Genomic DNA, 26,588 nt, shown 5'->3' with positions numbered 1-26,588 from the left:
AACAAAGCACAATTTCGTTTAAATGTTCGAATAAGGAGTTAGTTTGAACGTTGTCCTTCGAAAGAGCAGCTTCCAAACTCCGAGAACGAGCACCGGAATGATTGATTTCACGTTTTGGTTTATTCAAATGTGTTTAGGCATTGCATGAATTTTACGCAAATTCAAAATCAAGTTTTCTACCTTCGTCTCATACGAATAATTTCATTAATGCAACATAAAATATTCAAGCAAGGTAACTATACAACAATAAATAGCATACAAGTAATATATAGTCATTTTCACCATTATGTATTTACATTAATAGGCTATTAAAAACGTAGGGTTTTTACAGACATTTGTCTTAATGTTACTCCAGTTGAATACTTGTACACAAGTTACACATTGTTTATAGTAGTATATTAAATTGAAATAAAATTTTGGCACTTGATGGAGTTCAAAAGGTGAAGTTTAAGAACTTCTCTTCCCGGAATTACTGAATACCCATCGAGGTTTTGCAAGTGTGCGCTTCAAGGCCGGCACTACTAGTGGGTTGTTTTTGCTCTGCAAAATAAAAACACACAATATAACAAGGTCGCCAGAATATAATATCTACATCTACAATGTATTAAATATGTAAACTTGGGTGGAATTTTTCTTAGACACTCATAAACATGTCTGGTCAATGTTTGAGCAGCTTTGGTGTTGATAGTGTGAAAATGATAACTTAATAAGTTTAAAATATGATAATGCGATCAGAAATGAGTAGCAGAGAAAGAAGAGACTTCGGAAATGCAAAATTATTAGTTCTCACCATTGAGCAGGTACCCTGATTGACATGACAAATAGGGTAATCATGGGGGCAACAACTGTAGTGATCTTCGCAACATGAGGCCGCCTCAAGAGGACAACAACCCCACGTAAAGCAGTAATTTCCATATTCATAGATGCAACAACAGGTGTTGCCTTGAGGACAAGAAAAGTAGCTATCACACACGCTTGGAGGCTTGATCGGTGTAGGAGGGGATGGGCCTGGGTTGGGTGGGTTTAGGCCTTCCTTGATTGGATAAGAGGGTTCCATCGCTATACCACACAAACCAGTGTATTTGGTGTTCCGCTCCATTCTAATGTAGCCTTCCTCTCCCCACCCAGAACCCCATGAATTCCTTACGATCCAATAATCTACTCCATCTTCTGTCCCATAACCAACAGCTGTAACACCATGGTCCAATGCCATTCCACATTTACCAGTGAATATACCCTGAAAAAAGACAAGAACAAACATTAAGAGTTTAATGATTAAGAAAACATAAGTTGTTTTCCAGAAGCTTGGATAAACAAGACAAACAAAATTGTTACCGAGCTATAAAGTTGAAAATCTCGACCACCCCCTTCAATAGCAACACTTATTGGTTGATTAGCCACAGCTTTCTGCAATGCCTTCTCATCATTAACAGGAGCATCCTCGTAGTCATCAATAGATACAACCTTAGCATTTTTCTACGAGAAAATGTAAGTTGCAAATATATTATTCGAATCATGATATAAGCTAAAAGTCAGTAACATAACTTGTTAAAGTTAATTGTTGAGTACCCTGTATGTATCACAAATGCCATCACGAGCCTTGTAGGGGTAATCATCATCAGTGTCAATGCCACCATTTTTTATGATAAACTCGAAAGCATAGTCCATGAGACCGCCGTTGCATCCATCGTTGTAGGATGTGTCACAGTCTACCAACTCTTGCTCGGATAGCGAGATCAGGTCTCCTGTCACTATTTGGTTTACCCCTTCAACAGCCGCTATTGTTGAAAATGCCCAACAACTTCCTGTTTTATTCAAGCGTACATACGTACGGGTTAGCATCCATAAACCTATAACAAGTTATAGTGTACAAATACCGAATGCGGAATACGACAGCTCTAAATGTCTAATTACCCCAAATGTAGTAATTAATTATTAGGAAATTTTGTGAAACACTACTTTAATGTTTGGACGTTTTGTGAATTACTACTTCACCTTATAAAAACTTTTTTATATTTTGTACCTTATAAGTTTGATATGTTTTAGTAACACTACCTTGTAACAGAAAACGTTAAATCTCTACGTTTGTGGGCCCCACCCCCAACGACTTTATTCAATTTTTCCTTCCTCTATCTCAATCTTTGTTCTCTATTTCTCTTTCTCAATCTTTATCCTCTCATGTCTCAATCTCTATTCTCTTTCTTACCCAAAATCTATGTTCTCTTTCTTACCCAAAATCTCTAATTTCATGTTTTTTATCCCCTTTACGCTTTTCATCAACTGATCTGTTCAGTTTTGAGCAAGAATTGAGTGTTATTAAGTTACTTAGCTACCTCTATTTGCTAACGCTTTATACCCAAAAATATTGAATTGATCAGTTGACTAGACTACCAACTCAATATTGAAGTGCCTGTGAGAGTATAATTATTGGTCTTAATTTGTTCCAAAAATTTGCATTTAGACAAAATGATGCAATGGATACTTAAATTGGAGCATATAGGGAGAGAAATAGCTGCAAGATTTGGGGGTGTTCCACTTATTCTAAAGGTTGCAGCAAGTTTTCTTTATGGCAAAGATGATGACAAATGGTCGTCTTTCAGTGAAGAATTGAAGCCAGATACAAAACATGAATTTGATAGAATGGAGCATGTATTACATGTCAACTACAATGACCTCCCAACTCGTCTAAAAGCTTGCTTGGGCTATTGTTCCTTGGGTTTTAACTTACGTGATCTTAGAATTGAAGAATTTCCGGTTTCTATGGGTAAGCTGATTCGTTTGTGATACCTGGATCTCTCCAGGAATGACGGTTTGGTTACTCTGCCAAAGTCAATCCCACAACTAAACAACTTACAAACACTGAAACTCAACTCTTGCTCAAAACTGCCTAGACTACCAAGTAACTTAATATATTTTTTTGATCTTCCAAGTAAATTAGAGATTTTGGGTAAGAAAGAGAACATATATAGATTGAGAAATGAGAGGGTAAATATTGAGAAAGAGAAGTACAGAATAGAGATTGAGATTGAGAAAGAGGAAGGAGAAATTGAATAAAGTCATTGGGGGTGGGGCCCACAAACGGAGAGATTTAACGTTTTCTGTTACTAAAACATACTTCCTCCGTTCCACAATAGATGCATCGTTTCACATTTGCGCACTATTCATCAATCAACTTTGACAATCATTTTTTCACTGTTGTGTAAGAAAAAACATAGTCAATGAGATCTTGTTAAATTTGTATTAATGCAAGGATTCCAAATATCAAATTTTCATAATTTTTACTCATACGCATTTAGAGATATTAATGTTCAAAGAAGCGTATTGGCATACGTGCAAATAGAAATGATGCATCCTTTGTGGAACGGAGGAAGTATCAAACTTATAAGGTAGACAAATATCAAAAAGTTTTTATAAGGTAGTAATTCACAAAACGTCCAAACATTAAGGTAGTGTTTCAAAATAATTCCCAATTATTATGACCCTTAAATTGTTTTGCTATAGAACTTAGATTTACCTTAGCTAACCACGGGTATCGTATCATTGTTAAGCATAATACATTACCTTCTAAATTTCAGATTGGGTCTCACAATTTTAACACAATTTTAAGAATATAATTGATATATATAAGTACGTTTTATACCATATATATATATCAATAGTTCATCAGTATATAAGTCATCTAAGACACAATATAACCATACATTTAAAAAATTATCGTATACATACTTAATTAGATGCTCATTCAATAACTATGATTAGTGATATAACTCCGCTTATGGAGAACTGAAAAATAAAGGTTAAAATTATACGACTTTGGGAAAAATCAGATTACTACAAAACAAAACAGAAATCAAGGCCATCGAAATGGTCTTGATTGATGAACATGTATTTTTAATTATTTCGTATAAGACAAAGTAGATTTATTGTAGGTTTTACATGTTGTTTATTTTCATTCTCTTAATCTTTCTTTTTGTCATAGGGGTCTAAAATTTAAGCTATTATAAAAAAAATCTCATTGATAACTTTAAAAATCTTCTGAAAGAAGGATCTTCGCGCATTATAGCTAGTTTTGAAATAGAATCAAATTTGGGAAAACATAGGCCAAATATCTATACCTACATAATTAATTTCTTTTACAAGACTATAGTCAAGGAATATGATGATACGCCGTATAATAAAAAGAAAAATACCACATGCTTACACGGACCCCTATGAGGTAGTCTGCGCGCTATCTCTCTCCCCTCTATGCATATGTATATTTATGATGCTACTATTTAAACTTTTGGTTCTAGATTTCCATTTTTTTGTCTTTTAATTTGGTTAACCATACTAAATCTAAAAGGAGGATTAATCATGGAACTTATCTAGGTACTCATATATATTTGAAACTTTAAATCTAAATGGAGTTTTGCTTTCATATATGGGATGAAACTTTTGTTAATTTTTTTTTTTCAATAGTGTTTATGGTGTTAATGCTTTCATATTTAAGTTTTCTTCCCTTCTATATATGTATGATCGAATATCTTATACCCGTTGATGCGCAATACTTTTCAAATTGCCATTTTCAAGTTGTGACAAAGAGCAAATTGCTGAAGTAAGAACTCTGTGGGTGTACCATGTTGTTCAACAATTGTATAATATACAACTCTACTAACTAATGTATTTTGCGTAGTTTAATGTTTGTAATTTTGTTTTACAACATATCTATGTAATTGGTTTTATTAGGGTCACAATTGCAAAATTCTTTTCATTGAGGTTTGGAAATTAATACAAATATTTACTTTACTCTTCAATATATATTGTTACTTTGAAATATGTAATTATTTTGTGGTATAAAATGAATTATATGGCAGCCAGTTAAATTATAAAAAAAACTAAAAAAATTATTTTAATAGTGCTTCATATGCACCTGCTACTATAAAATATTTTAAAAGTTGGCGGCAAAACCTTTGACAGCACACCTTTGATAGCGATTATAATGTGCTATAAAAGAAACATTTGAATTATCCTAATAGTACTTTTTACAGCGTTTTAGAAAGCGCTATTAAAGGTACATTTTATTTTTAATAGCGGAGCCATCAACAACACTCCAAGAAGCGCTATAAAAAGCAATATTAAGCGCTATAAAAAGCATTTTTTATCGTAGTGAATGTGGAGATGATGAACTCCTCTTATATGGTTTGAAACTTGTCTCTTTTAACAAAATACTTCACAACGAAATTCATGATGCGATTTTTGTTGGTATTAAATATATTACGCATAATTTGGTTACTTATAACTAAAAGGTAAGTAAACTTACTTTTTAATGGAATTATTAAAAAACATGGTTACTTATAATTTGTTAATTGTGCAACACATGTAAGACCATTAGTAATTGCATGATTAATAAATTTAAATACTTCGTGTATAAGATCTTTACTATACGATATACTATAAGGCTATTTTATACTAGCGTAGTTATTATGAGGCGCCGAATGATCATCTAAAACCGTAAAATTAATATAAATTATATTTAACCATACTTAATCAGAAAAACTAAGAGTATTATCAAAAAAAGAAAAAATAGAAAATCTAAGACTTGACCATACTTTCATTCATATTAGGATGAAGTGGTAAACCTTATAATTATTAATTGTATCAATTAACTTATCATAAATTGATCCTAAGTTTATGATAGATTAGGATCAAGTACTAATTAGTTGTACAATTGATCCTAAACTTGACGCTACAATTATAATTTACTATTTTATAATTAAATTTAAAACAAAGATCTTAGAACCTAAGATGACATGTGTAACTATGTAGTAAAAATTAATATGATGAAAAATTCCTAGAATTTAAGAGTAGAAACATATTTAGGGTGATCAAAAGTCAAGAAAACTCACTATGTACGCTTAATTAATTTTTTCGAACTTTTCAAAAAAGTTGGTAGGTAAGGTATGTATTAATCTAGACAATATGATAAATCGAGATAATAAGGTGGGTGGAGAAGCTGGTGGCAGATATTAGTTAGGCGAGTGGAGCTAGAGAGTGTTGTAAAGTGGGGTTTGAGATTTTAAGGGGTAAGGTACGTTTTAATAAAAGTTAGCAATTATAAAAATAAGGAAAAATTGACAAAGACAGTCCTAACTATGAGCGTTCATCTTTAAAAGGGCTCAACTATGAATTATTACTGGCAGGTCCCAACTATATGGGGTGTCAACTTTGAGTGGTCCCATTCTAAAAATGACCGGTTAAAAGTGGTAAAGTGATGACGTGTACGGTACATACTACGGATAAAGTTCAATTTTTAAAAAAACCCACCCGTTAAAAAAAACCACCCCTTTTATTTAATTTAAAAAGCCAGCGATCTTCTTCTTTCTTCCTTTCTCTTTCTACTCCTCCATGATGTTCCTCTTCTCTATCTTCTCTCCTCTACACCGTATTTGGAGTACCAACCATAAGTCCACAATACCAACCTCGGAACCAATTAAATCATTTCAATTCTCCTCTACACCACCGCAACTGCGCTACACCCCTGTCAATAATGCCGTCACCACTCCTCTTTCCCCACGGCCGCTCCTCTCCCCCCGCCCACCACCAACCTCGAAAACCAATTCAACTCGTTCACCTCTTTAATTAAAATGACAAAAGTTTGTTACACACACTCTTCGATTTTAGTTGAAGTTGATTATGGAGAAAAAATTGAGACAAGAAAAGGGGTTTATTTTGATTGTTTTTTGTTGTAATTAAATAAGAAAAGGAGATGTTTAATTTAATTGTTGTAAAAGTAAAGGGAGATAGATTGTTGAGGTTTATTCAATTTTTCTATGTTGCGTTATTATTGATTTGTGGGTGTTATTGATGTTGTGGTTGTGGTGGAAATGGTTGGGCAATACTAGGACTTAGGAGAGAGAAAAGTGGGCAGGGGAGTATATGTTTGCAGCGTGTTGTAGACTTCTGCTCAAAATTTTCTGGTGCCTCTCTTGCTTTCTGGCTATCTACTATGTACATGGATTTTGTTTAGGAATCTCAAATCATCTAAAGATGGTATACTTCTTACATGTAGTGGTGAGGAGGAGAGACACGAATGGGGAGAGGGCGAGTTGTGGTTGCCGGCATTTGCAGGTGTTGCTGAAGGTACTTTTTGTAGAGTAAATGGAAAAGGAAGAAGGGGTTAAGGGAGTAATGGAGGGTGAAGAATGAAAACGTGCCTTACTAATTCTTCCGTAAAATAAGAAAAAAAAATTAAAATAAAAAGTTAAAAAATCAACACTTAACTTCTTTAACCGGTTACCGGTTAAAAGGCCCACTCAAAGTTGACACCCCGTATAGTTGGAACCTGTCAATAATAATCCATAGTAGAGCCCTTTTAAAGATGAACGCTCATAGTTGGGGCTGCCTTTATCAATTTTTCCTAAAAATAAAGTATAAGTTTAGTTTTTACTTCTATCAATTCTATAATTTTTGAAAACTCAATTTATCAAATAAGATGTCAAACACAAACTAAATACACATAAATTAGGTGTATATTACTAAATAAAAATTTAAATTAACGCAACCACATCATTTCGAGTTCTACGATATGGTAATGCAAGTAGTTATATTATACCCCCATACAATACATGTATACTAAAAGATTATGATGATTAGTTTCGTAATGGACATATTAATGAAAATTTATGAAGTGAGATTTTGTGTTATGACAAGTATATTAAAGCGTAAAACTTTCACATCTACACTATAAATTAATGTTACGATATTATGTGATATATATGTTATGTGAATATTGTAGTATCCTATTTATGGTATGTTACCTAAATATGTATCCTAGGAGGTTTAGGTAATTATGATGTACTATATATACGTTGGAGATTAATGAGAATATACGGGATTGCACAATATTTGTCATGGTATCATGAGCCTATGTTAAACCCTAATTTTTTTTTCCGCAAAGAGAGCAGAATTCGTGAGCGAAAATCACAAATTCTTGGAGTTTGATCGAGAACAGCAGTCACTTGCTGTGAAGTGCGTGAGTTAATTTGCATCCCACTATTACACAAATCTTTATTCCTTGGTATGATTATGATAAACGGCTGTGAAGCACCCAAGCACATTGAGTCAGCAGTTATGGTGAAAGGATTGTACGGCGTGTCGAGTGATCAAGAGCAGCAAATTATGGAGATTTCTATCTACGCCTACGCCTAAATCGTACGAAAATATAGACTTACGATGGATTATTGACACAGGCGCTTCAAATCATGTGACGGGTAATCTGTCCATATTGAAAAATATCACCACATTTGGAAATTGCCCGATAGTGTTACCGGATGGTCAGACGGCGAATTCAAATCAATATGGCTCTGTAACGTTGGAGGGTGGTTTAGTACTTGATAATGTTTTATTTGTGTCCAGATTAAACTGCAATTTAATTTCTGTAACTCAATTAAGTGACGATTTAAATTGTTCCGGTCAATTTACTAACAAAGTTTGTGTGATTCAGGATCATGTGACGAGGACACTGATTGGCGTGGGTGACAGACAAGAAAGACTATATTTTTTTCGTGGGGTTCCGAGGGTGAGGGTGCTAGCCGTGCAATGTGTGGTTGACTTATGGCATCAACGCATGGGACATCCGTCGGAGAAGGTATTACAACTAGTCCCTCCTGTGAGTAATACTAGTAGGAAGAAAAATACAATTTGCCATGTATGTCCACGTGCAAAACAATGTAGGGAGAGTTTTCCAGTTAGTGATAGTCGTGCTAGTAGAATTTTAAACTTGTTCATGTTGATTTATGGGGTCCTTACAAGACACCATCGTCGTGTTGGGCAAAGTATTTTTTTACCATTGTGGATGATTACTCTAGAGGTGTGTGGATTTATTTATTGAGCAATAAAATGGAAGTTGAATCGTCGTTTCTCAATTTTTTTGCTATGATTAAGTGCCAGTTTAATCAAACTCTTAAAGTAGTCAGAAGTGACAATGGCACTGAGTTCAACTGCTTGCAAGGCTATCTCTTTAAAAATGGGATTATGTTTGAGTCGTCGTGTATTGGGACACCTCAAAAAAATGGGAGAGTAGAGAGAAAGCATCAACATATTCTGAATGTAGGAAGAGCATTGCGTTTTCAAGGGAATTTACCAAAGAAATTTTGGGGGGGAAGTGTTCTGGATGCTTGCTATTTGATCAATCGTACTCCTACACTGATTCTTGATAATAAAACACCGTATGAGATATTATTTGGCAAACCACCATCGTATGTGCCTATCCATGTTTTTGGGTGTCTGTGTTATGCGTATAATCTACGGAGTAAAGGGGATAAGTTTGAGTCTCGCAGTCGCAAATGTGTGTTCTTAGGTTATCCGTTTGGTAGGAAAGGATGGCAATTATATGACTTAGAAACCCATGAGTTTTTTGTTTCTCGGGACGTTAAGTTCCATGAATGGACGTTTCCGTTTGCGGACACACCGAATGGTTTGCTTGAGGTGAATGATGGAGAAGGGGAAATTGAGAATTGGAGTTTGGATGAGAGTGCGACTGGATGTGGTATTGGAGTGTCGTTGCCTGTGAATGATGTTGAGGGTCATGGGGTACGACACACTGCTGGGCAGCGTGCTATGGAGAGTGAGTGTGTGCAGCGTGAAGGGAGCAGTAGTGAGGGAGTGAGTGCGAGTGGTAGTGAGGGAGTGAGTGCGAGCGGTGAGTGTGTGTTGGAGGGGAAGCAGTGCGCTGTTGGTGCTGTCGAAGAGGATAGTAGCGCGCGACATACTGAGCGCAGCAATGCAGGCACGGAGGTCGCCCCACAGGCGACGAGTAGTGAGGTGAGGAGTGCAGGGAGCAATGCAACAAATACCATTGAGGGGCAGCGTGAGACTATGCAAGTAACGGAGGATACGAAGTTAGGAAGGGGGAGGCGTGAGAAGTTCCCGTCGAGGAAATTTAAAGATTGTGTGATGCACACGATACGAAAAAAATATAGTACTTCTGAAACAACACCTACGACAACACCGCCCTCAGGTACTCCTTATCCTATCACATATTTTGTTAACTATGAGCGTTTTTCGTCAAAACACAGAAATTTTATTGCAGCATTACAGGAGGAGAAAGCACCTAAAACATTTAAACAAGCAATGTAGCATGAGGGGTGGCGTAAAGCAATGGCCGCAGAAATAGAGGCGCTAGAGGAACAGGGTACGTGGACCTTGGAAAAATTGTTGGAAGGGAAGAGAGCACTTGGAAGTAAATGGGTGTACACTGAGAACCATGATGAAGATGGTAATCTGTTGAGATTAAAGGCACGATTGGTCTGTGTAGGGAATCATCAAGAGGAAGGATTGGATTATAATGAGACATTCGCACCAGTCACGAAAATGGCGATAGTTCGGACGTTCTTAGCAGTTGCAGCTATTAAGAATTGGGAGGTGCATCAGATGGATGTACATAATACTTTCCTGAACGGGGACTTGGAGGAAGAGATCTTTATGAAGATTCCTCCCGAATTTCAGAAAGATAACTCCGACAAAGTATGCAGAATGAGAAAATCGTTGTATGGGTTGAAACAGGCTCCTCGGTGTTGGTTTCAGAAGCTATCAAAAGCACTGACGCACTATGGATTTAAACAGTCGTTGTCGGACTATTCACTATTTACTCTTTCTAAAGGTAAAATGCAGATTAGTGTGCTTATTTATGTGGATGATATGATTATTGCAGGAAATAATAAATTTGCACTTGAGAGCTTTAAGGCATACTTAAGTGAATGCTTTAAAATGAAGGACTTGGGTGCTCTGAAATACTTTCTTGGTCTTGAGGTGGCTCGTAGTAGTCATGGATTTTATGTGTGTCAGAGAAAATATGTCCTGGATATTATTTTAGAAACTGGTTTGTTAGGTGCAAAGCCTGTTGATTTTCCGATGGAGCAAAATCATAAGCTGGCCTTGGCAGAAGGAAAGGAGTTGGCAGACGTAGAAAAGTATCGGCGTTTGATTGGTCGTCTGATCTACTTAGCGATGACGAGACCAGATTTGGCATACTCCGTACATATTATGTCATAGTTTATGCAGAACCCGAAAGAGGAACATTGGGAAGCAGCTTTGCGAGTTGTAAGGTACTTGAAAAAGTGTCCAGGTCAAGGAATACTCCTTCGTTCCGACAATGTGTTGCAGTTAGAAGGTTGGTGTGATTCAGACTGGGCAAGTTGTCCGTTAACTCGCCGTTCGCTGACTGGTTGGGTAGTGTTGCTTGGTTTTTCCCTTGTGTCGTGGAAGACCAAAAAACAACATACTGTTTCTCGTTCCTCTGCAGAGGCAGAATATCGTTTGATGGCAGCATTGACATGTGAGTTGAAGTGGTTGAAACAACTACTATGTGATTTGGGTGTAGAGCACAAGCAAGGTATGAGTATGTTGTGTGATAGTCAGTCTGCATTACATATTGCACAGAATCCAGTGTTTCATGAGAGGACGAAACACATTGAGGCAGATTGTCATTTTATTCGTGATGCGATTAAGGAGGGGATTATTTGTCCGTCGTACGTGTCGACAAAGGTACAATTAGCAGATATATTTACAAAGGCGTTGGGAAAGGCGCAATTTGAGTTTTTTTTAAACAAGATGAGCATTCGAGACCTTCATGCTCCACCTTGAGGGGGGATGTTACGATATATATGTGATATATATGTTATGTGAATATTGTAGTATCCTATTTATGGTATGTTACCTAAATATGTATCCTAGGAGGTTTAGCTAATTATGATGTACTATATATACATTGGAGATTAATGAGAATATACGGGATTGCACAATATTTGTCAATTAATTATTTATAATATGTAATTATATAAACTTAAATGTATGAGTTTTATATGATCACTTTTTATTTATAATTTTAAATTAGTAAGAGCTTAATATTTGAATTTTATAAACCGTGCAATTGCACGGTACTATACTAGTATATACGTATTTTTCAAGTGAATATGTCAGGCTGGAAATAGTAAAATACTTATACTTGGAGGTTGTCTAGGCCGCTGGTCACCAGCGACAAAATCATCCATACCCAGGGGCAAAATGGTATTTCCACTCAATGCGTTGAAAAGTCAAACAAAATACAAAGTATGGATAAAACTGACATTAATTAATACACCAATGACTGTATTTATGCAAACGATGACACTACTTATATAACACTTCGTAAACATATTTTTACTCATTCATTTAATATGTAACACTTTTACCCATTCATTTAAGTGGTCCCTTACTTTTTCTTTTTCATTTCATTTCCTTTTTGTTTGGTGATTGTGACAGTATTTTAATACAACAATGGAAGTATATATACAACAATGACAATATATACAACAAGTCCCACTAAATTTGGATTGTTAATTCTAACTTTCTCTCTGAAAGTAGGCATAAGAGTCAGCTTCGAAGCACCTTGAACATTCTGAAGGATATGTCTTTGCTCCAAATATGCATTTAATATATTTATACGAAGTCTCATAAACGTGGTCTGATTCATTAACGAGTTAATTTTTTAGTTAGATCAAGTGATCAGAATGCCTAGATGGAGGCCGTTTCAGATCAAGTGGAATCAATATTAATTAATGACACAAATTACTCATGAATGAACCTGTCAGGTCACACAAATAGTATGTGAAAGGGTCAAATATTTAGGTGAACATATAATAGACAATAAATACTCTAATAGATGGTTATATTCAGAAATTATGGATGTTGATTTCAGTAGGAGCTAATAAATCGTCAAAAGGAAAAATCGAAAGTATTGTCAGTATCGAAAATATTGTCGGACAAGGAAATATTGTTCGAATAGGAAATTTTATCGGAAATATTACCCGAAATGGAAATATTGTCATGAAAAGAATCACGAGGAAGCAAAACCAACGTACAAAAGTACGTTTATTGCTCTCCCGAGCCATTCGCCCGATGGTTCGCCCAGTCGGGCGAATTACTCGTCTACTTTCACTTTTAACGCGCGCCTGGTCGGACGGCATCCGCCCGATGACCATCGGACTGACTGTTTTTCAAGCTTTAATTCCAACAGAAGTGTCCTCGGCTTCCTCATAACTTATAATAGAGTTGGGAAATGAATCTCAGAAGTTGTCAACGTCCTGCTCTGCAAGAGAGATTTGTGGATGGTTGTTACCTCCAATAGCGCTGCTATAGGACAATCTCAGACGTCTTAGTCCTTCCTTATCTAGTGGAAGAAGGTTAGTAGTCGACACATGGGTGACAATCGTTTCATCGACATCCATTATATTGATTCTTCATCACCCTCTCGATACTTCACTTTCTTGTTCGATTTTTGCATCAAATCAGCCTCTTCCAAGGATATTTCCTCTTTATCTGTCAACCTCTCCATTTGTTTGAGATACCTTACGAATAAAGGTTTATCAAATTACGTTAATCATTGTAACTTCACTTTAATGGGTATCTCATTTCTTCTAAGGCAATTTTGCCTTTCTATTTAGTGATATATACATAATATGTAATTTAAATTATCAAATTTGAAAATTGCTCCAACATTTGGGAAATTTATTCTAGCATGTTCTCTAAATTTATTCAAGCAAGTTCTAAATGTATTCAAGTATGTTCTAAAATTTATTATAGCATGTTCTAAATTTATAGTATCTTCTATTTATGATGCCACTCTTCTTTATTGCCAATTTTACTATTTCTTCTCTAAATATTTGTTCCACGGGCTTGGCATTAAGCAGATATACTTGGCTAAGAAAATTCCATAAAGAAGTAGATAATAACCGGAGATTTTCAGCACCGCGGACCGCTACTGGAACTGGATTTCTGGTTCGATTTCGCCGGATTTCTGGTTCGATTTCGCCGGATTTCAGGTTCGATTTCGCTGCCTCCCTCGCTCCCAACTCCGTCGCTGCCGCCACCGCTGCTGGATCGGATAAGCCAGGAAGAACACTGGAGATTTCGTTCAAACTTTGGTTCGATTTTTTCCAAATGGTTCCATTTTGTTCGAACAGTCGATTGAGAAATCGATTTTGATTTCGAAGAATCGATTGAAAATTGCCGATTGAAATTGATTTTGAATTGAGAAATCGAGAAATGAGAATTTTTGGATTGAAATTGCCGATTGAAATTGATTTTGAATCGAGAAATGGGAATTTCTCGCGTCGATCAGAGGAAGGAGGAGGAAATATAATCGCCGGATGTTGGTGGTGACTACGAGCAGAAATCGCCGGATGTGAAGAGAAAGAGAGAGGAAGTGGAGAGAGAGAGAGAGAGAGAGAGAGAGAGAGAGAGAGAGAGAGAGAGAGAGAGAGAGAGAGAGAGGGAGATCTGAAATAATGACAAAAATGGCGTGAAAGAATAACAAAATTGGGGTATTTGTCCACAAAAATTACGAAAATGCCATTACCGGTACAATAAATCTCGGTGATTAGATTTGAGATCCTACGGTCCAGATAGTGTTCTTACCGATCGAGAAAAGTATTCTTACGAGAGTCTTTCTATATATATATATATATATATATATATATATATACTATGCAGGGTGTTTCTATAATTGATGCTTGTGAGACTTGAGATCATGTTTCTTCATGGTAGTCCAAATGCTTTAATTATTATTATTTTTCCAAAATTATTCATAGAAAATAAAAAAGTCACATAAACATTTAGTTGTTTTACACTTCATGTTAACATCTATTTTATAAATTAATGTGAAGACATAAACCATAATTGGTGGTTGGTTAAGATGGTAATTAAAGTTATCATCTACACTTGGGGTCTTGTATTCGAACCTCAGCTCATTGTATTGACTTTTTGTTGTCCATGGCATGACATAACACTTGATGAGTGGACGATATAGCGTAAAGAGGAGAGTAATGAGGGGCATTAGATGTTTTTTACAATGCTTTTCAATATATTAGTTTCGACAGTTGCATCATTTTTTGAAACAATTCCCTGTAAGTAATTTTTTTTTTGTAGAAACTCATTTTTTTTCTTTTTTTCATTGCATTATCTTACCATCAATATAGTACTCCCCCCGTCCCATCGTTATAGTTTTGTTTTCCTTATTGGGCGTCCAAAAATTATAGTCATGTTTCTATTTTTTGCATTATATTTTTTACTTTTTCATGTACTCATTAATTAACAGTGCATTGAAAACATAATAAAATTTTGTACTACATTTAACTTTTTCATGTACTATATTCTCCTTTCTTATGTGTTTTTTCCCTTTACCATTCAAATCAATTATCAATGTACTATATTCCACTTTCCCATATTCTATAACCATCTTTTCTTAAAACCCGTGTTTTTAGTCAAATGTGGTTATATTTGTGACGGGGGTAATAATTTATAATTAGTAGAGACATTATAGATCATTCTATAGGGGGACACCAAAAGGCTATTGACCGTAATGACTTCAAGAGTCGCCTTATAAAATAGGGATAATGATTTTATTTTGATTATTTAACTGGGATCCATAAGAAAGAGAAAAACAATAAAATATTTCCTAAGAAAATAGTAAAGAGGGGAGAAATAATAAATATGATATAGTGTTATTAAACGTAGGGTGATACATTAAAAAAACACTTAGTCCTTTTTTTTTTTAGGAGTAACACTTATCATTTTCAGTCGTATTATTTTAGAAGTTACACTTTCAGTTTTTCTAACTTTTCTACCCCACCTTCTAATTATTTAATATATCTAATTTTCTATAGGGACCACGACTACAATAAACTCCCTCTCTATTTTGATTAAAATACTTTTTCCATCATCTTTTTGTATTTATTTATTACTCTTTCCCCCACTTATTTTATTATTTTTTATTAGATTTAACTCTCATTCCTTAATACACATACGGGTCAAATGTGACTTCTAATAAAATACGGAGGGAGTATAAATTATAAAGTGATACTCCCTCCGTCTCGGAATACTTGACATGTTTTTCTTATCGGGCCGTCCCTTAATACTTGACCTGTTTCTAAAAATGGAAATATTCTAACAATATTATAGTATTTTCACTCTACCCCTATTAACCCACCTACCCCTTACTCCATACAAAAAATAATTAAAAATTCAACCCCTACTCTCCCCCAACCCCACCTCTTAACCCACCTCCCATTAACTACATTAAAATAATACCCCACTATCAACTACTACCTATTAAAATAAATAAGTCAATTCAAATCCCTTAAACTCTGTGCCGGTAAAATCGAGTCGAGTATTCCGGGACGGAGAGAGTATATTTTTTAAAAAGAACGGAGGGAGTATCTTTAATGACTTCTGTGGAATTAAATGAACCACACCCCAAATATGAAACTCATAGATTCAGTCTGTCTTTTCAACAAAGTTGCCAAGAAGATTCCATCCACAAAGAAAGAGTTCCGTACACTCCAAATATTCTTGTTTAATTCGTAATAAATCGTTTTCCACTTTGGTATCTAATTTGGCATTTTGTAAAAGGTCTAATTTATTAGTGTCACTGTCGTTTTAACTTTTATAAATTCAAAATTATAATAAATGTATTATACACTAAAATAATTATTATCAAATTTTTTGTAACTTTTTCTAATTTTTTAACTTTTAATATATTTTGATTAATTTTATATTATAAAAAAATGATAGGTAAACATTTTAAAGGGTTAAATAATTAATTTTAGAAAAAATTGATTTTAAATATATAACTTTTACGCAGTCTGCTTAAAAAGATATGACTTTTCATTTAACTAAGAATAACACAACCTTTTAAATCATCTTCTTTTGAAGGTCTCCTATCTACAACGACTTGCTACAATACGTAATTTGTTACAATATTTTTTGATATTCTTGCTAATTATGCAAAGGAAAGGTGTTTAATATGTGAGGCGGGTTTTTATATTACTCCAATTCTTAAATGGACTTGGTCCACACTAAATTTATTGTGGACCATGCCTTAAAATAAAATCAACAACTTGTTCTTAATTTATTTTGGAATTTTATTAGGATTAATATGAAAAAAAAAATATCAAATTCGTGTGGTTGATGCATATTGTGCTTGAATAACGCGATCTTAAGTCACAATTCGCTTTTAAAAATATAGAGTTACTATGCTTTAAAAAATGATTACTATATCTAAGAATTTTGGTGTTTAATTTATTATAGTTACTATATGAACAATAAAGGTCATTATGAGTGTAAAAAAGTGCTAGAGAAAACTATTAATTTTGGTCCACACTAATATTATTGTGGACCAAATCCACCCAAGAATAATACTTCATATTATCTATTGTAGCGAATCATTGTTGAGGAGAACCCTCGAAATGAAGATAGGTCCAAAAAGTTGTGTTATTCTTGTTTAAACAAAAAGACAACAATTTTTAAGAAAATCGCTTAAATTAAGTTTGTATTTTTAGAATCAAAATTTCCTTATTACTGATTTTAAAAAAATAATTTTTATTAAAACAAAAATTTTATCATAAAAAATTAGATAACTTTTACTTATATAAATATAATTTTTAAATATTTTGAGTTAAATTTTATACTTGAAAATAAGAATACGTGTTACCAATTATCCTACTGAGAATGATTGAGAGCCTGCATAGTTACCAATTATCCTACTGAGAATGATTGAGAGCCTGCGTAGTTTGACTATTATTGTGGATCTCGTTTTATACAATAAAACAACATATTAATGTGTGGATCTTCTTTTATACGTCCTGATATATCAACTTTATATACTTCACCTTTTTGGAGATAATTAGATTTAAATACTGAATTGCCCGTCAAAAAAAAATACTGAAATGGAATCTGTGAAAAAAATAATAAATAAAACTAAAATGGAAAAACAGAGGGAATGCATTTAATATCGTATTACATACTCAAATATTTCTTCCGTTCTTATTTAATTGAAATAGTTTTAATTTAGGACTATTCATACATTTTTGTTTTACATGATATTGTTGTTTATGCGTAAGATAAATATTGTTATGTGAAATTTTGTTAAATTCATCTTGATAAATATTTTCAAAAATATCAAAATTTTAAAATTTTTCCTATACATGATTAAAAATATTAATGATAAAAATGTCTTCACAAATATGACTTTGAAAATGTAACAACTAAGTGAAAACGGAGGAAGTAAGTCACTGGTGAAAAAATAATCCAAAATAAAGTCCCCTTATTACCTACCATAAAAATTAAAAATTAAAAACTCACAACTGCCTACCAATTATTTCGATCAAATTCAAACAACGATCCCATAGGAAATTATTTGTCGGTATACTAAGGTCTTGTTCTTTTGAACTTAATTCAGTTTCATTCAGGACAGTTTAGTTTACTTCATCTTAGTTCAGTTCCGCTTAGTTCAACTACATTCAGTTTCATTCAGTTCAGTTCAAAAGAACAACATTGTGTTTATCTTTAATGATCTTATTCTATTATTATTTTTATTTTAAATATTACTATTAATTATATTGAAAAATTCACCTTTATTTATTATTATTATTATTATTGTTATTTATTATTTATTATTCATTATTCATTATTCATCTGTTCAGTTCAGCTCCATTCAATTCAGCCCAGTTCAACTAAAAAGCTCAGAAGCTAGAACCGGGCCTAAATTCTATATAATTAAAGACTGTTTTTTCTATGGAAACAAACCAATCCCGTGTTAAGGACGAGAGAATATATACTTTTTTCCATTTTCTACATCCTACACCTATGATAATAATTCAAATTTGTCATATTAGTAATGAATAATAATGAAAATTTGTGAAGAAAAAAGTGCAAATTTTGTGAACTATCATTACTATAAGAATGAATATTGATTTTCTTATAAATTCATTATAATTAATATAATTTATAGCAGGCTATCGAATGGAGGATAATTCTAAACACTAATACAAATCTATATATTATGCTAAAAGAGAGGAAATCAATGTGGTGATGACAAATATCACTCATTGATTGGCCTCTCTTTTAATTAAAAAAAAATTAATAAAAAATGTTAATTTAGGTAAAGTATTATTGATTTTATTATACTCCGTAAATCATAATGATTCTTTTGATAATAACATTCTAAAAATAAATTCTTGCTCTTTCTCCCTTCCTAATCAAACAATTTAATTACGCGGAATATATATACTTTAGTTCAATATCATATTACGTACGAAGTATGTTTTAACTTATAGTTCCATATCATATTACGAAATATGTTTTGAAAGCCTTTTCTAATATTTTTAACGGTTTATGGAATTATTCTCTACAAAAAGTTATTAACGATTTAAAGAAAAAATTTCCAAACTCTTTGCCACCGTAAGATCACCAAACCGATGCAAATCTATCTATGACATAAAAACAAAAAGGTAATTCAATACCAAGAATGACAATAATCCATAAAAGAGCTCTAATGTTCAACATTAAACAACATGAGGAACAAAGAACAAGGTTGAAAGAGGAGTTGATTATTTTTATTAATAGTGTCTTTCTAATATAATCAAACAATTTAGACACTATTTTTTAATAGCGTATGTTTAATAGAATAAAATAACAAAAAGTAATTTAATACGAGTAGTTTCCATTAAGATTCCATGTACGTTTTTTTTTTCCAATATTGATGAGAATAAGGGAAATGTTTTTATTTTTTATTTTTATGGTTATTAACGAATTTTTCTGTTAAGTTTTGATTAAAGTAGATTCATAGTATTTTTTATTTTTAAAATGTAATTATATAGATTTTTTCATCTTTCTAAAAGTCAAATAAAATAAAGGATAAGATTGCTCGATAAAAAGAACCGTTGGGATTTAAAATAATATAAGTAGTAGTAGCTACCGTTTTATTGTAGCCATGTGATATCAAGAATCTAAAAAATATATATAATTATGAATTTATGATTGGTGCTTGACAATAATTTTATTTTTTCTGGTAAATAGTAGAAAGTTATTACCAAAAGGCAGAAAATATTTTTGCGTGAGAATAAAAATATATAATTATGTATATATTTTTGCATTAGACCCTTTTCCATAAAAAAAGATATAAAAATAGTTATATGTGATAATATAATTAGGCAAAATATACAGCCTTATTATGCTATTTTAGACTATAAAAATTGAAACAGAAAACAGATATTCATTTACGCATTATAATAAATGAGACGTATTAATTTCTATACTATAAAAAACATATTTTTAATCTATATATGTGTACTATACTAAAAGGGACGAAAATTGATATGGAATTCACAAATGTTACTCTCTGATTTGCCTCTCTTATAAATTTAAGAAAATTGTAAATTATAAATTTCTCTATATCCTATAGTTATTCTGTTAATTTCACCTTATAAAAAGATTTTGATTCTGTTTTCCTCAAAAAATAAAAATAATCATGCTATTTATGGGGCATTTTTTTGTAAATTATATTTTCTATATTTTGGTAACAAATGCAGCCAATAAGATTATCTTTTTATAAAAAATAATTCTTTACACGTAGTAGAGTTTTATAAAAATTTAAAAGTAGTCTACAGATTTATACGTAAATTAGAATTTCAAACAAAGTAGGAAATCAATCAAATATGAATAAGAGGGTACTCTGTAATATTTTAACAACTAGAATCGATAATTATCACCGCCATTAATTATACTATTTTATGCTTCTTATATGTTAACAACTGAATTTGATGATCATCAATGTCATTGATGGTAATATTTTACTACTTAAAAAAAATGCGTAACTCCCTTCAACATGAGCAAAGCTTGTGTAACCTAATCTATACTCTACTATGTAATTCCTTAATCTTTAGATGCAATTCTTTGATTTTTTAGATGCAAATATTCCATTTTTTGGTCGTGGCCTAACCTGAACCCGACTCGACCCACTTCTTGATCATGTATGAAGTATAATATATAGATTTTCAAAGCAAAGCCTACAATCTCAAAATATTAATTAGACAAAATGTTTGTAGAAGAATATAATCCTAGCAAATATATATGGCTACCATCAATACATTTGACAACTAATGTCACATGTCATACAAAAATATGGTTGACCCTATCATCAACCCCCAACTAATGTCACAAAAACTCATTGATCGGGGGGTGGAGGAAAGTTTTGACCCTCAGCATCGGCCCCAACATGGTTGACCCTATCATCAACCCCCAAGTGGGCGGGGATGGTCGGATGGGGGTCAACCATGTGGGTTATGGGGATAATAAATGTATATGATGCGGGTGATGGAGTTATCCGCCATGGGTAATAGAGCAATGATGAATTTTGGATTCGACTTGACCGTACGTCTTGCTTATCCTTTATCTAATTGATTTGTTTATAAATATTTTTTAATACTAACCTAAATATTATAATTTTGTTTATTTACTCAATCACCCTAATTAAACAACTGAGTTTTCAAACACTTTAGAACAAAGATTTAAATTTCAAAACTCTCATACCAAAAGAAACAAAAAATTATCGAACCCAGCGTTGAGCTTGAGGCGGGTGTGGATTGTCAGGTGGATGATGGAGAAAGGATGAATTTTATTTTGTACCCCGCTAGAGTGGGATTGATATTGAAATTAAGATTGAGTTTGAGATGAGGATGAGAACCATTCATATCGTGGATGATGGGGATGAGGACAAGATAGGTAGGTACGTTAATGGAGGGACCAATCCTCTACACGTACCCGCCCTGCCTCGAAGTTATCTCTACCTAAATAAAGTAGATTTTGTGTGTGGGTGTTAAGTGATCGGGTAAGGGTAGATGTTGTGTCGAGTATTAAGTGAATATGATTATCGAAGTAAATGGTGTCAAATGACTTTATTTTTTGATACAGATAATGAACAGGGGTGAAAATAATTTTATATACGTACCCTTAGTTGTTATACTTTTTAAAAATAAAATAAAATAAGACACTGAACGGGTTAGGGGTCATAACATATATTTTCATCATTACTTTTAATTAGAAGAATACCTATAAGCTCTATTGATGATAATTGAGACCTATAGTTTAGTTTTCATTCAAAATCAATATGTAGATCATAAACTGTGCATCGCACGGGTACTATACTAGTAGTATCCTAAAAAAATTACTTGTACAATATTACTACTAGTAATAGTGTATTTCAAAATATTCTTCCTTTTTTTTTAAGACTTTTGCTCATTAGCAAGGCAAATTATTGACTGGAAAAAAAAAAACTAATAAAAAATTTCTACTTTTTATGCGACAATTATGAGCAATCATTAATTCGTTGAAATAATTGATGAATAAAATAATAGAGATGATACAAAGCTTACCACAGCTTCCCTGATCTTTAACAGGAACCACAGCACCTTTTTCTCGCCAATCAACACTCTCGGGGAGGCTATCACCTTCTCTAAAAGCATACCGATTGCTCGACCGAACCGACCGTCGTCTGTTATCCATCCGAGTACCCAAGTACATGGACCGGTATTCTTCGTTGGTCAAATCAGCAAATCGGTTTAACCCGAGCTTAAAACTCCGGTTTTGAGTATTATGATCATCTATGTACCGGAGATTATCTTTAAAAACTCCAAAACGACGCTCTTTTTCGCCAAGAGCGTTGTAGTTCTTACCATGCTTCACTAGCCATGACTCATACAAAGTCATAACATCCGCATCGGTCCGCTCGGTCGGCTCTTTTGACGGATTTTCTTGGTTGTATGAAACTATTGATATGTCTATAGCTGATGAGATCACCAAAACAGTGGATATTATGCAAAGGATAACTGATAAATAAGCCATCTTTTTTCACTAGGGAATGTAGTGATTTTAAGGGAGAAATGAGTTCCGGAGGAGAAATGAATATATAGATGCATAGGGCCCAAGCCAGAAAACACCATTAGCTGCAAATATACTATGGCCAAATAAATATCCGGCCTATTTGTTGTCAATATCAAAAAATAAAAATAAAAAATTTGTCTTTTTTTCATGATTAGATAAAATATAAAAAATTAAAAGATTCATACAATATAGTTTTGGCTGCAGGAGGAGACTCAAATCACTCAATAAAGGCGGATAAAATTTAATTAACCTAATCCCTCCCTAATTTTTTAGTTACAAGTTGGTCGTCATAGAAGTAAATATTACTGATTTTTCATGAAATACATCGATTTTTTGCATAATTCACCAAACGCGCATCAACTTTCAGAAATACATCAAATGTCACTCACAAATAATTGAATATCCAAGATACCCTTACTACTGGCGCGCAGTTAATCATCCGTTAGCCTAGTTTTATAATTCACCAAATACCCCTATTTTAAGTTACGTATTTCACCAAATTCCCATATTCTGAAACATAATTCACCAAATATCCATAACTTAAAATTACTCATTTTGTTGCTCAACGACTAGTTTTTTTGTTGAAAAAGTAGTCGTTGTTGATTGCTTATAAACACCCCTTTTCTGAATGGTTATTGTAGTTTAGAAAGTGTTTTGTTAATTTCATCTCATTTTTGTCATGAGTTTTCTTTCTAAATCATTATCCACACCAAATAATGAGTCCACAGACGCAAGAGTCCAAACAAATCATGTTATTGTGGGAGGAAATTTTCCATCAAAAACTCCGATACAACACTCAATCCACAAAGGCTCTATTACAAGTGTGATCCATGCAACATATGCACAAAAAATCCACATTTGGGAAGCATTTCTGTTTTTGCTTTACTTACATAACATCTATGCACCATCTATATTTACTGATGTTTTCTACTTAGTGCATACGAGCAAAATAAAAAAAATAGGGGGTGCAAAATTAATTTTCAATAGCTAATACTACCCAATAAACTCCTAATGCAACACTGCCCCATGCTTGCTTGGATTTCTTCCCCTTTTGTGGTGCCTTTGAATTACTTGTACCATCAGAGATAACTTTCCTCTTCCTTGTTGTATCTCTCTGTTATGGTGGTGCCTTGAAAGTGCTAGTACCAGACTTACAGTTCCTTGCATTGTTGCCCATTTTCTTGCATTTGCCGCACTTCAATGAAATGTGCCTCATCCTCTTCTTAGCTTTATTCACACCCCTTTTATCTTTGTTTAGGAGGTTTTCCAGCACTCCTCTTGATCTCGGAAGGGTTAATGGTGGGAAGTTTGAACTCATGACACTGAGTGGGGTCAGGCCTTGGGTGCATATGCTCTGCATATATCTGCTTATACGTAGCACCCTTGTAAAATATAGCAACAAATCTTCAAGGTTAAGTCTCTGGTTCCAGAGACCTTGTTGTAATTGCCTTGTTGTAAACATAGGGGTTGTAGGCATTAGAAGCTATCCAAAACAACTTGTGGAACAGTTCTCCACTTCAACCTCCATTCTTGCAATTCATGTACAGATGCTGACTACAGACCCGGCCTTCTAGTGGTCCTTGGGAAGAAAACTCATGACAAAAATGATAAGAAATTAACAAAACAATTTCTAAACTACAATAACCATTCAGAAAAAGGGTATTTATAAGCAATCAATAAGCAACGGATACTTTTCCAACACAAAAACTAGCCGTTGAGCAACAAAATGAGTAATTTTAAGTTATGGGTATTTGATGAATTATGTTTCGGAATAGGGATATTTGGTGAAATATGTAACTTAAAATAGGGGTATTTGGTGAATTATGAATCTAGACTAACGGAGGACTATTGACGGCATAGCGTGCATATAAGACATAAAACACATAAAGGAAATTAGTATATCAATGAAATTTAATACTACTTTCCAATTATAGTAACATTAATTGTAAAATTAAATAAAAAATGCATAAAAGAAAATTAGTTGGTAAATCAGATTTAATCACAACAGACAAAATGTCATAAATAAAAAAGAAAGTCACAATCAAACATTTAATCACAACCAAATTTAACCCATATTAATCACATAACTTAATTCTCCCTTCAAGTATTTTTTATGCCATATTTTTATATTGTCACAAACAAATAATTTAATTAAATTTTTTTAAACAAAATTCAATGAAACAAATAGCACCGTAATAAAAATAGATCCCACAATTATTTTGATGTCTAATGTTTCTGTAGAGAAATTTTGCGAATAACTTTTTTCACATAACATAATTATATATAGAAAAAAAAGTAAGTGAAGTGTAAATGTTAACGAAAAACAATTCATAAAAATGTACTACCTTCGTTTCAAAATCATCTTTACACGTCTCATTTTTGTAGGTTGCATAATTTTCTTTACGTTTTTCTTAACACTATGTGTGGACATAAAAATTTACTATCTTATGCCTCTTACCCCACAATATTTGAAGGAAATATACCATTAGTTCAAGTTTGCATTTAATATATTTAACGCTAAGTCTAATAAATGCGGTTCAGTATTAATTATGCAAGTTAATTATTCAGTGAGATCAAGTGATCTGAATGCCTAGTTAGAGGCCGCTTCAGTGCAAGTGGAATAAATATTATTAATGCTACAACTTATTCTTGACTGAACCTGTAGGGTCACACAAATAGTACGTGAACCGGTCAAGTATTTAGGTGAATATTATATACAGCAAATACTCTAATCATGGATATTCGGAAATGATGGATGTTGGTTTCAGTGGGAGCTAAACAAACCATCAAAAGGCAAAGAAATAATATTTGTCGGAAATGAAGATATTACCGAAAACGTAAATATAGTTCATAACGGAAATATAGATATTATCAAAGTCGAAGATATTTGTCGGAAACGGAAATATGTTTCATATCGTCGTAAATATTATTGGAAATAGACATATTGTTGGAATCAGAAATATTGCCGGACACGGAAATATCATCGGAATTGGAAATATTTTCGAAATCAAAAATATTTTCGGAATCGGAAATATTACTGGAAACGCAAATATTGCTCGAATCGAAAATATTTTCCGGAATTGGAAAACAAATCGGAAGCCCGAAATGAGCGACGAGTAAACGCACGAGTGATGGCCAATCGTTCGATGAGCCAACCCAACGCAAGGCACAACACAACAGTGCATCGCCACAACACAAGGCCCCAAGCCCAGCGTTGTGCGGCACATCGTGCAGGCCCAACACCCAACGTTACTGGCTAGTGTAGTTGTTGTCGTGCATGGCATGGGCCACCGCGCAAGGCTTGTGCATAACAAGCCCAGGTGTGGCTTTGCTTGTGCACCAAGCTTGTTGGTCGGTTGTCCCCTTCGGGTTTTAGGGTTTTGGGGATTTCCCAAAACCGCCTAAAAGTACTTCTAGGGTTTTGTGCATGTTTCCTAAAAGTCGAACTTTCCTTAACCTAATTATTTAGGGTTTTGAAAATTTAGGGTTTTCCTATTTCTTATATATATGTGGTATATGATCATAATATACACGCGAGTTTTTCTCATCCTTGCCTATCACATTAAAAGTGAGATCCCGAATTAATAATACCTTATATTAAATCCTAGTTGGTTGAACCTAAGGCGGATCCGAACGTGCTGTGGACTTTCTACGTAGGGTCGACGTTTGGCTTTCTAACTTATTCTTGTTCGGTTTGGGAGCAACTAGGGAAGGCACGCATCACAAAGTATGTACTCCGTATACTAAATTATGCTAATTGATTATGTGCAATTAATTTGGATTCTGACGATTATGGTTTTTCCGCATGTCAATTGGATTATTCATAATCTAACAGTGGTATCACAAGCCTCTAA

At 33.5% G+C, this 26,588-nt stretch overlaps 1 protein-coding gene across 1 annotated transcript; it reads right to left on the bottom strand.

Moving 5' to 3' along the window:
• Positions 1 to 251: 251 nt before the first annotated feature.
• On the bottom strand, positions 252 to 22,801 carry LOC110790927 (cysteine proteinase mucunain). Its single transcript, XM_021995682.2, has 5 exons — positions 22,227 to 22,801; positions 1,570 to 1,805; positions 1,336 to 1,476; positions 791 to 1,237; positions 252 to 540 (listed from the first exon to the last, which is right to left on the bottom strand). The coding sequence occupies exons 1-5, from the start codon at positions 22,693 to 22,695 to the stop codon at positions 448 to 450; spliced, it is 1,386 nt and encodes a 461-aa protein (XP_021851374.2). The 5' UTR covers positions 22,696 to 22,801; the 3' UTR covers positions 252 to 447.
• Between the last annotated feature and the right edge of the window lie 3,787 nt (positions 22,802 to 26,588).

The sequence above is a fragment of the Spinacia oleracea genome, chromosome 3 (genome assembly GCF_020520425.1).
Source record: "Spinacia oleracea cultivar Varoflay chromosome 3, BTI_SOV_V1, whole genome shotgun sequence".
In the NCBI taxonomy this organism is placed as follows: Eukaryota; Viridiplantae; Streptophyta; class Magnoliopsida; order Caryophyllales; family Amaranthaceae; genus Spinacia; species Spinacia oleracea.
This window is presented reverse-complemented; position numbering and strand designations above follow the sequence as displayed.

Bases quoted from the DNA above. Each gene is read 5' to 3' on its own strand.
- LOC110790927 (XM_021995682.2), bottom strand. From the start codon at position 22,695: ATGGCTTATTTATCAGTTATCCTTTGCATAATATCCACTGTTTTGGTG. The intron at 1,806-22,226 runs GTAAGCTTTGTA...TGAATAAAACAG, and splicing joins TAAAGATCAGGGAAGCTGTG to GAAGTTGTTGGGCATTTTCA. The intron at 541-790 runs GTGAGAACTAAT...TTTATTTTGCAG, and splicing joins ATCAGGGTACCTGCTCAATG to AGCAAAAACAACCCACTAGT.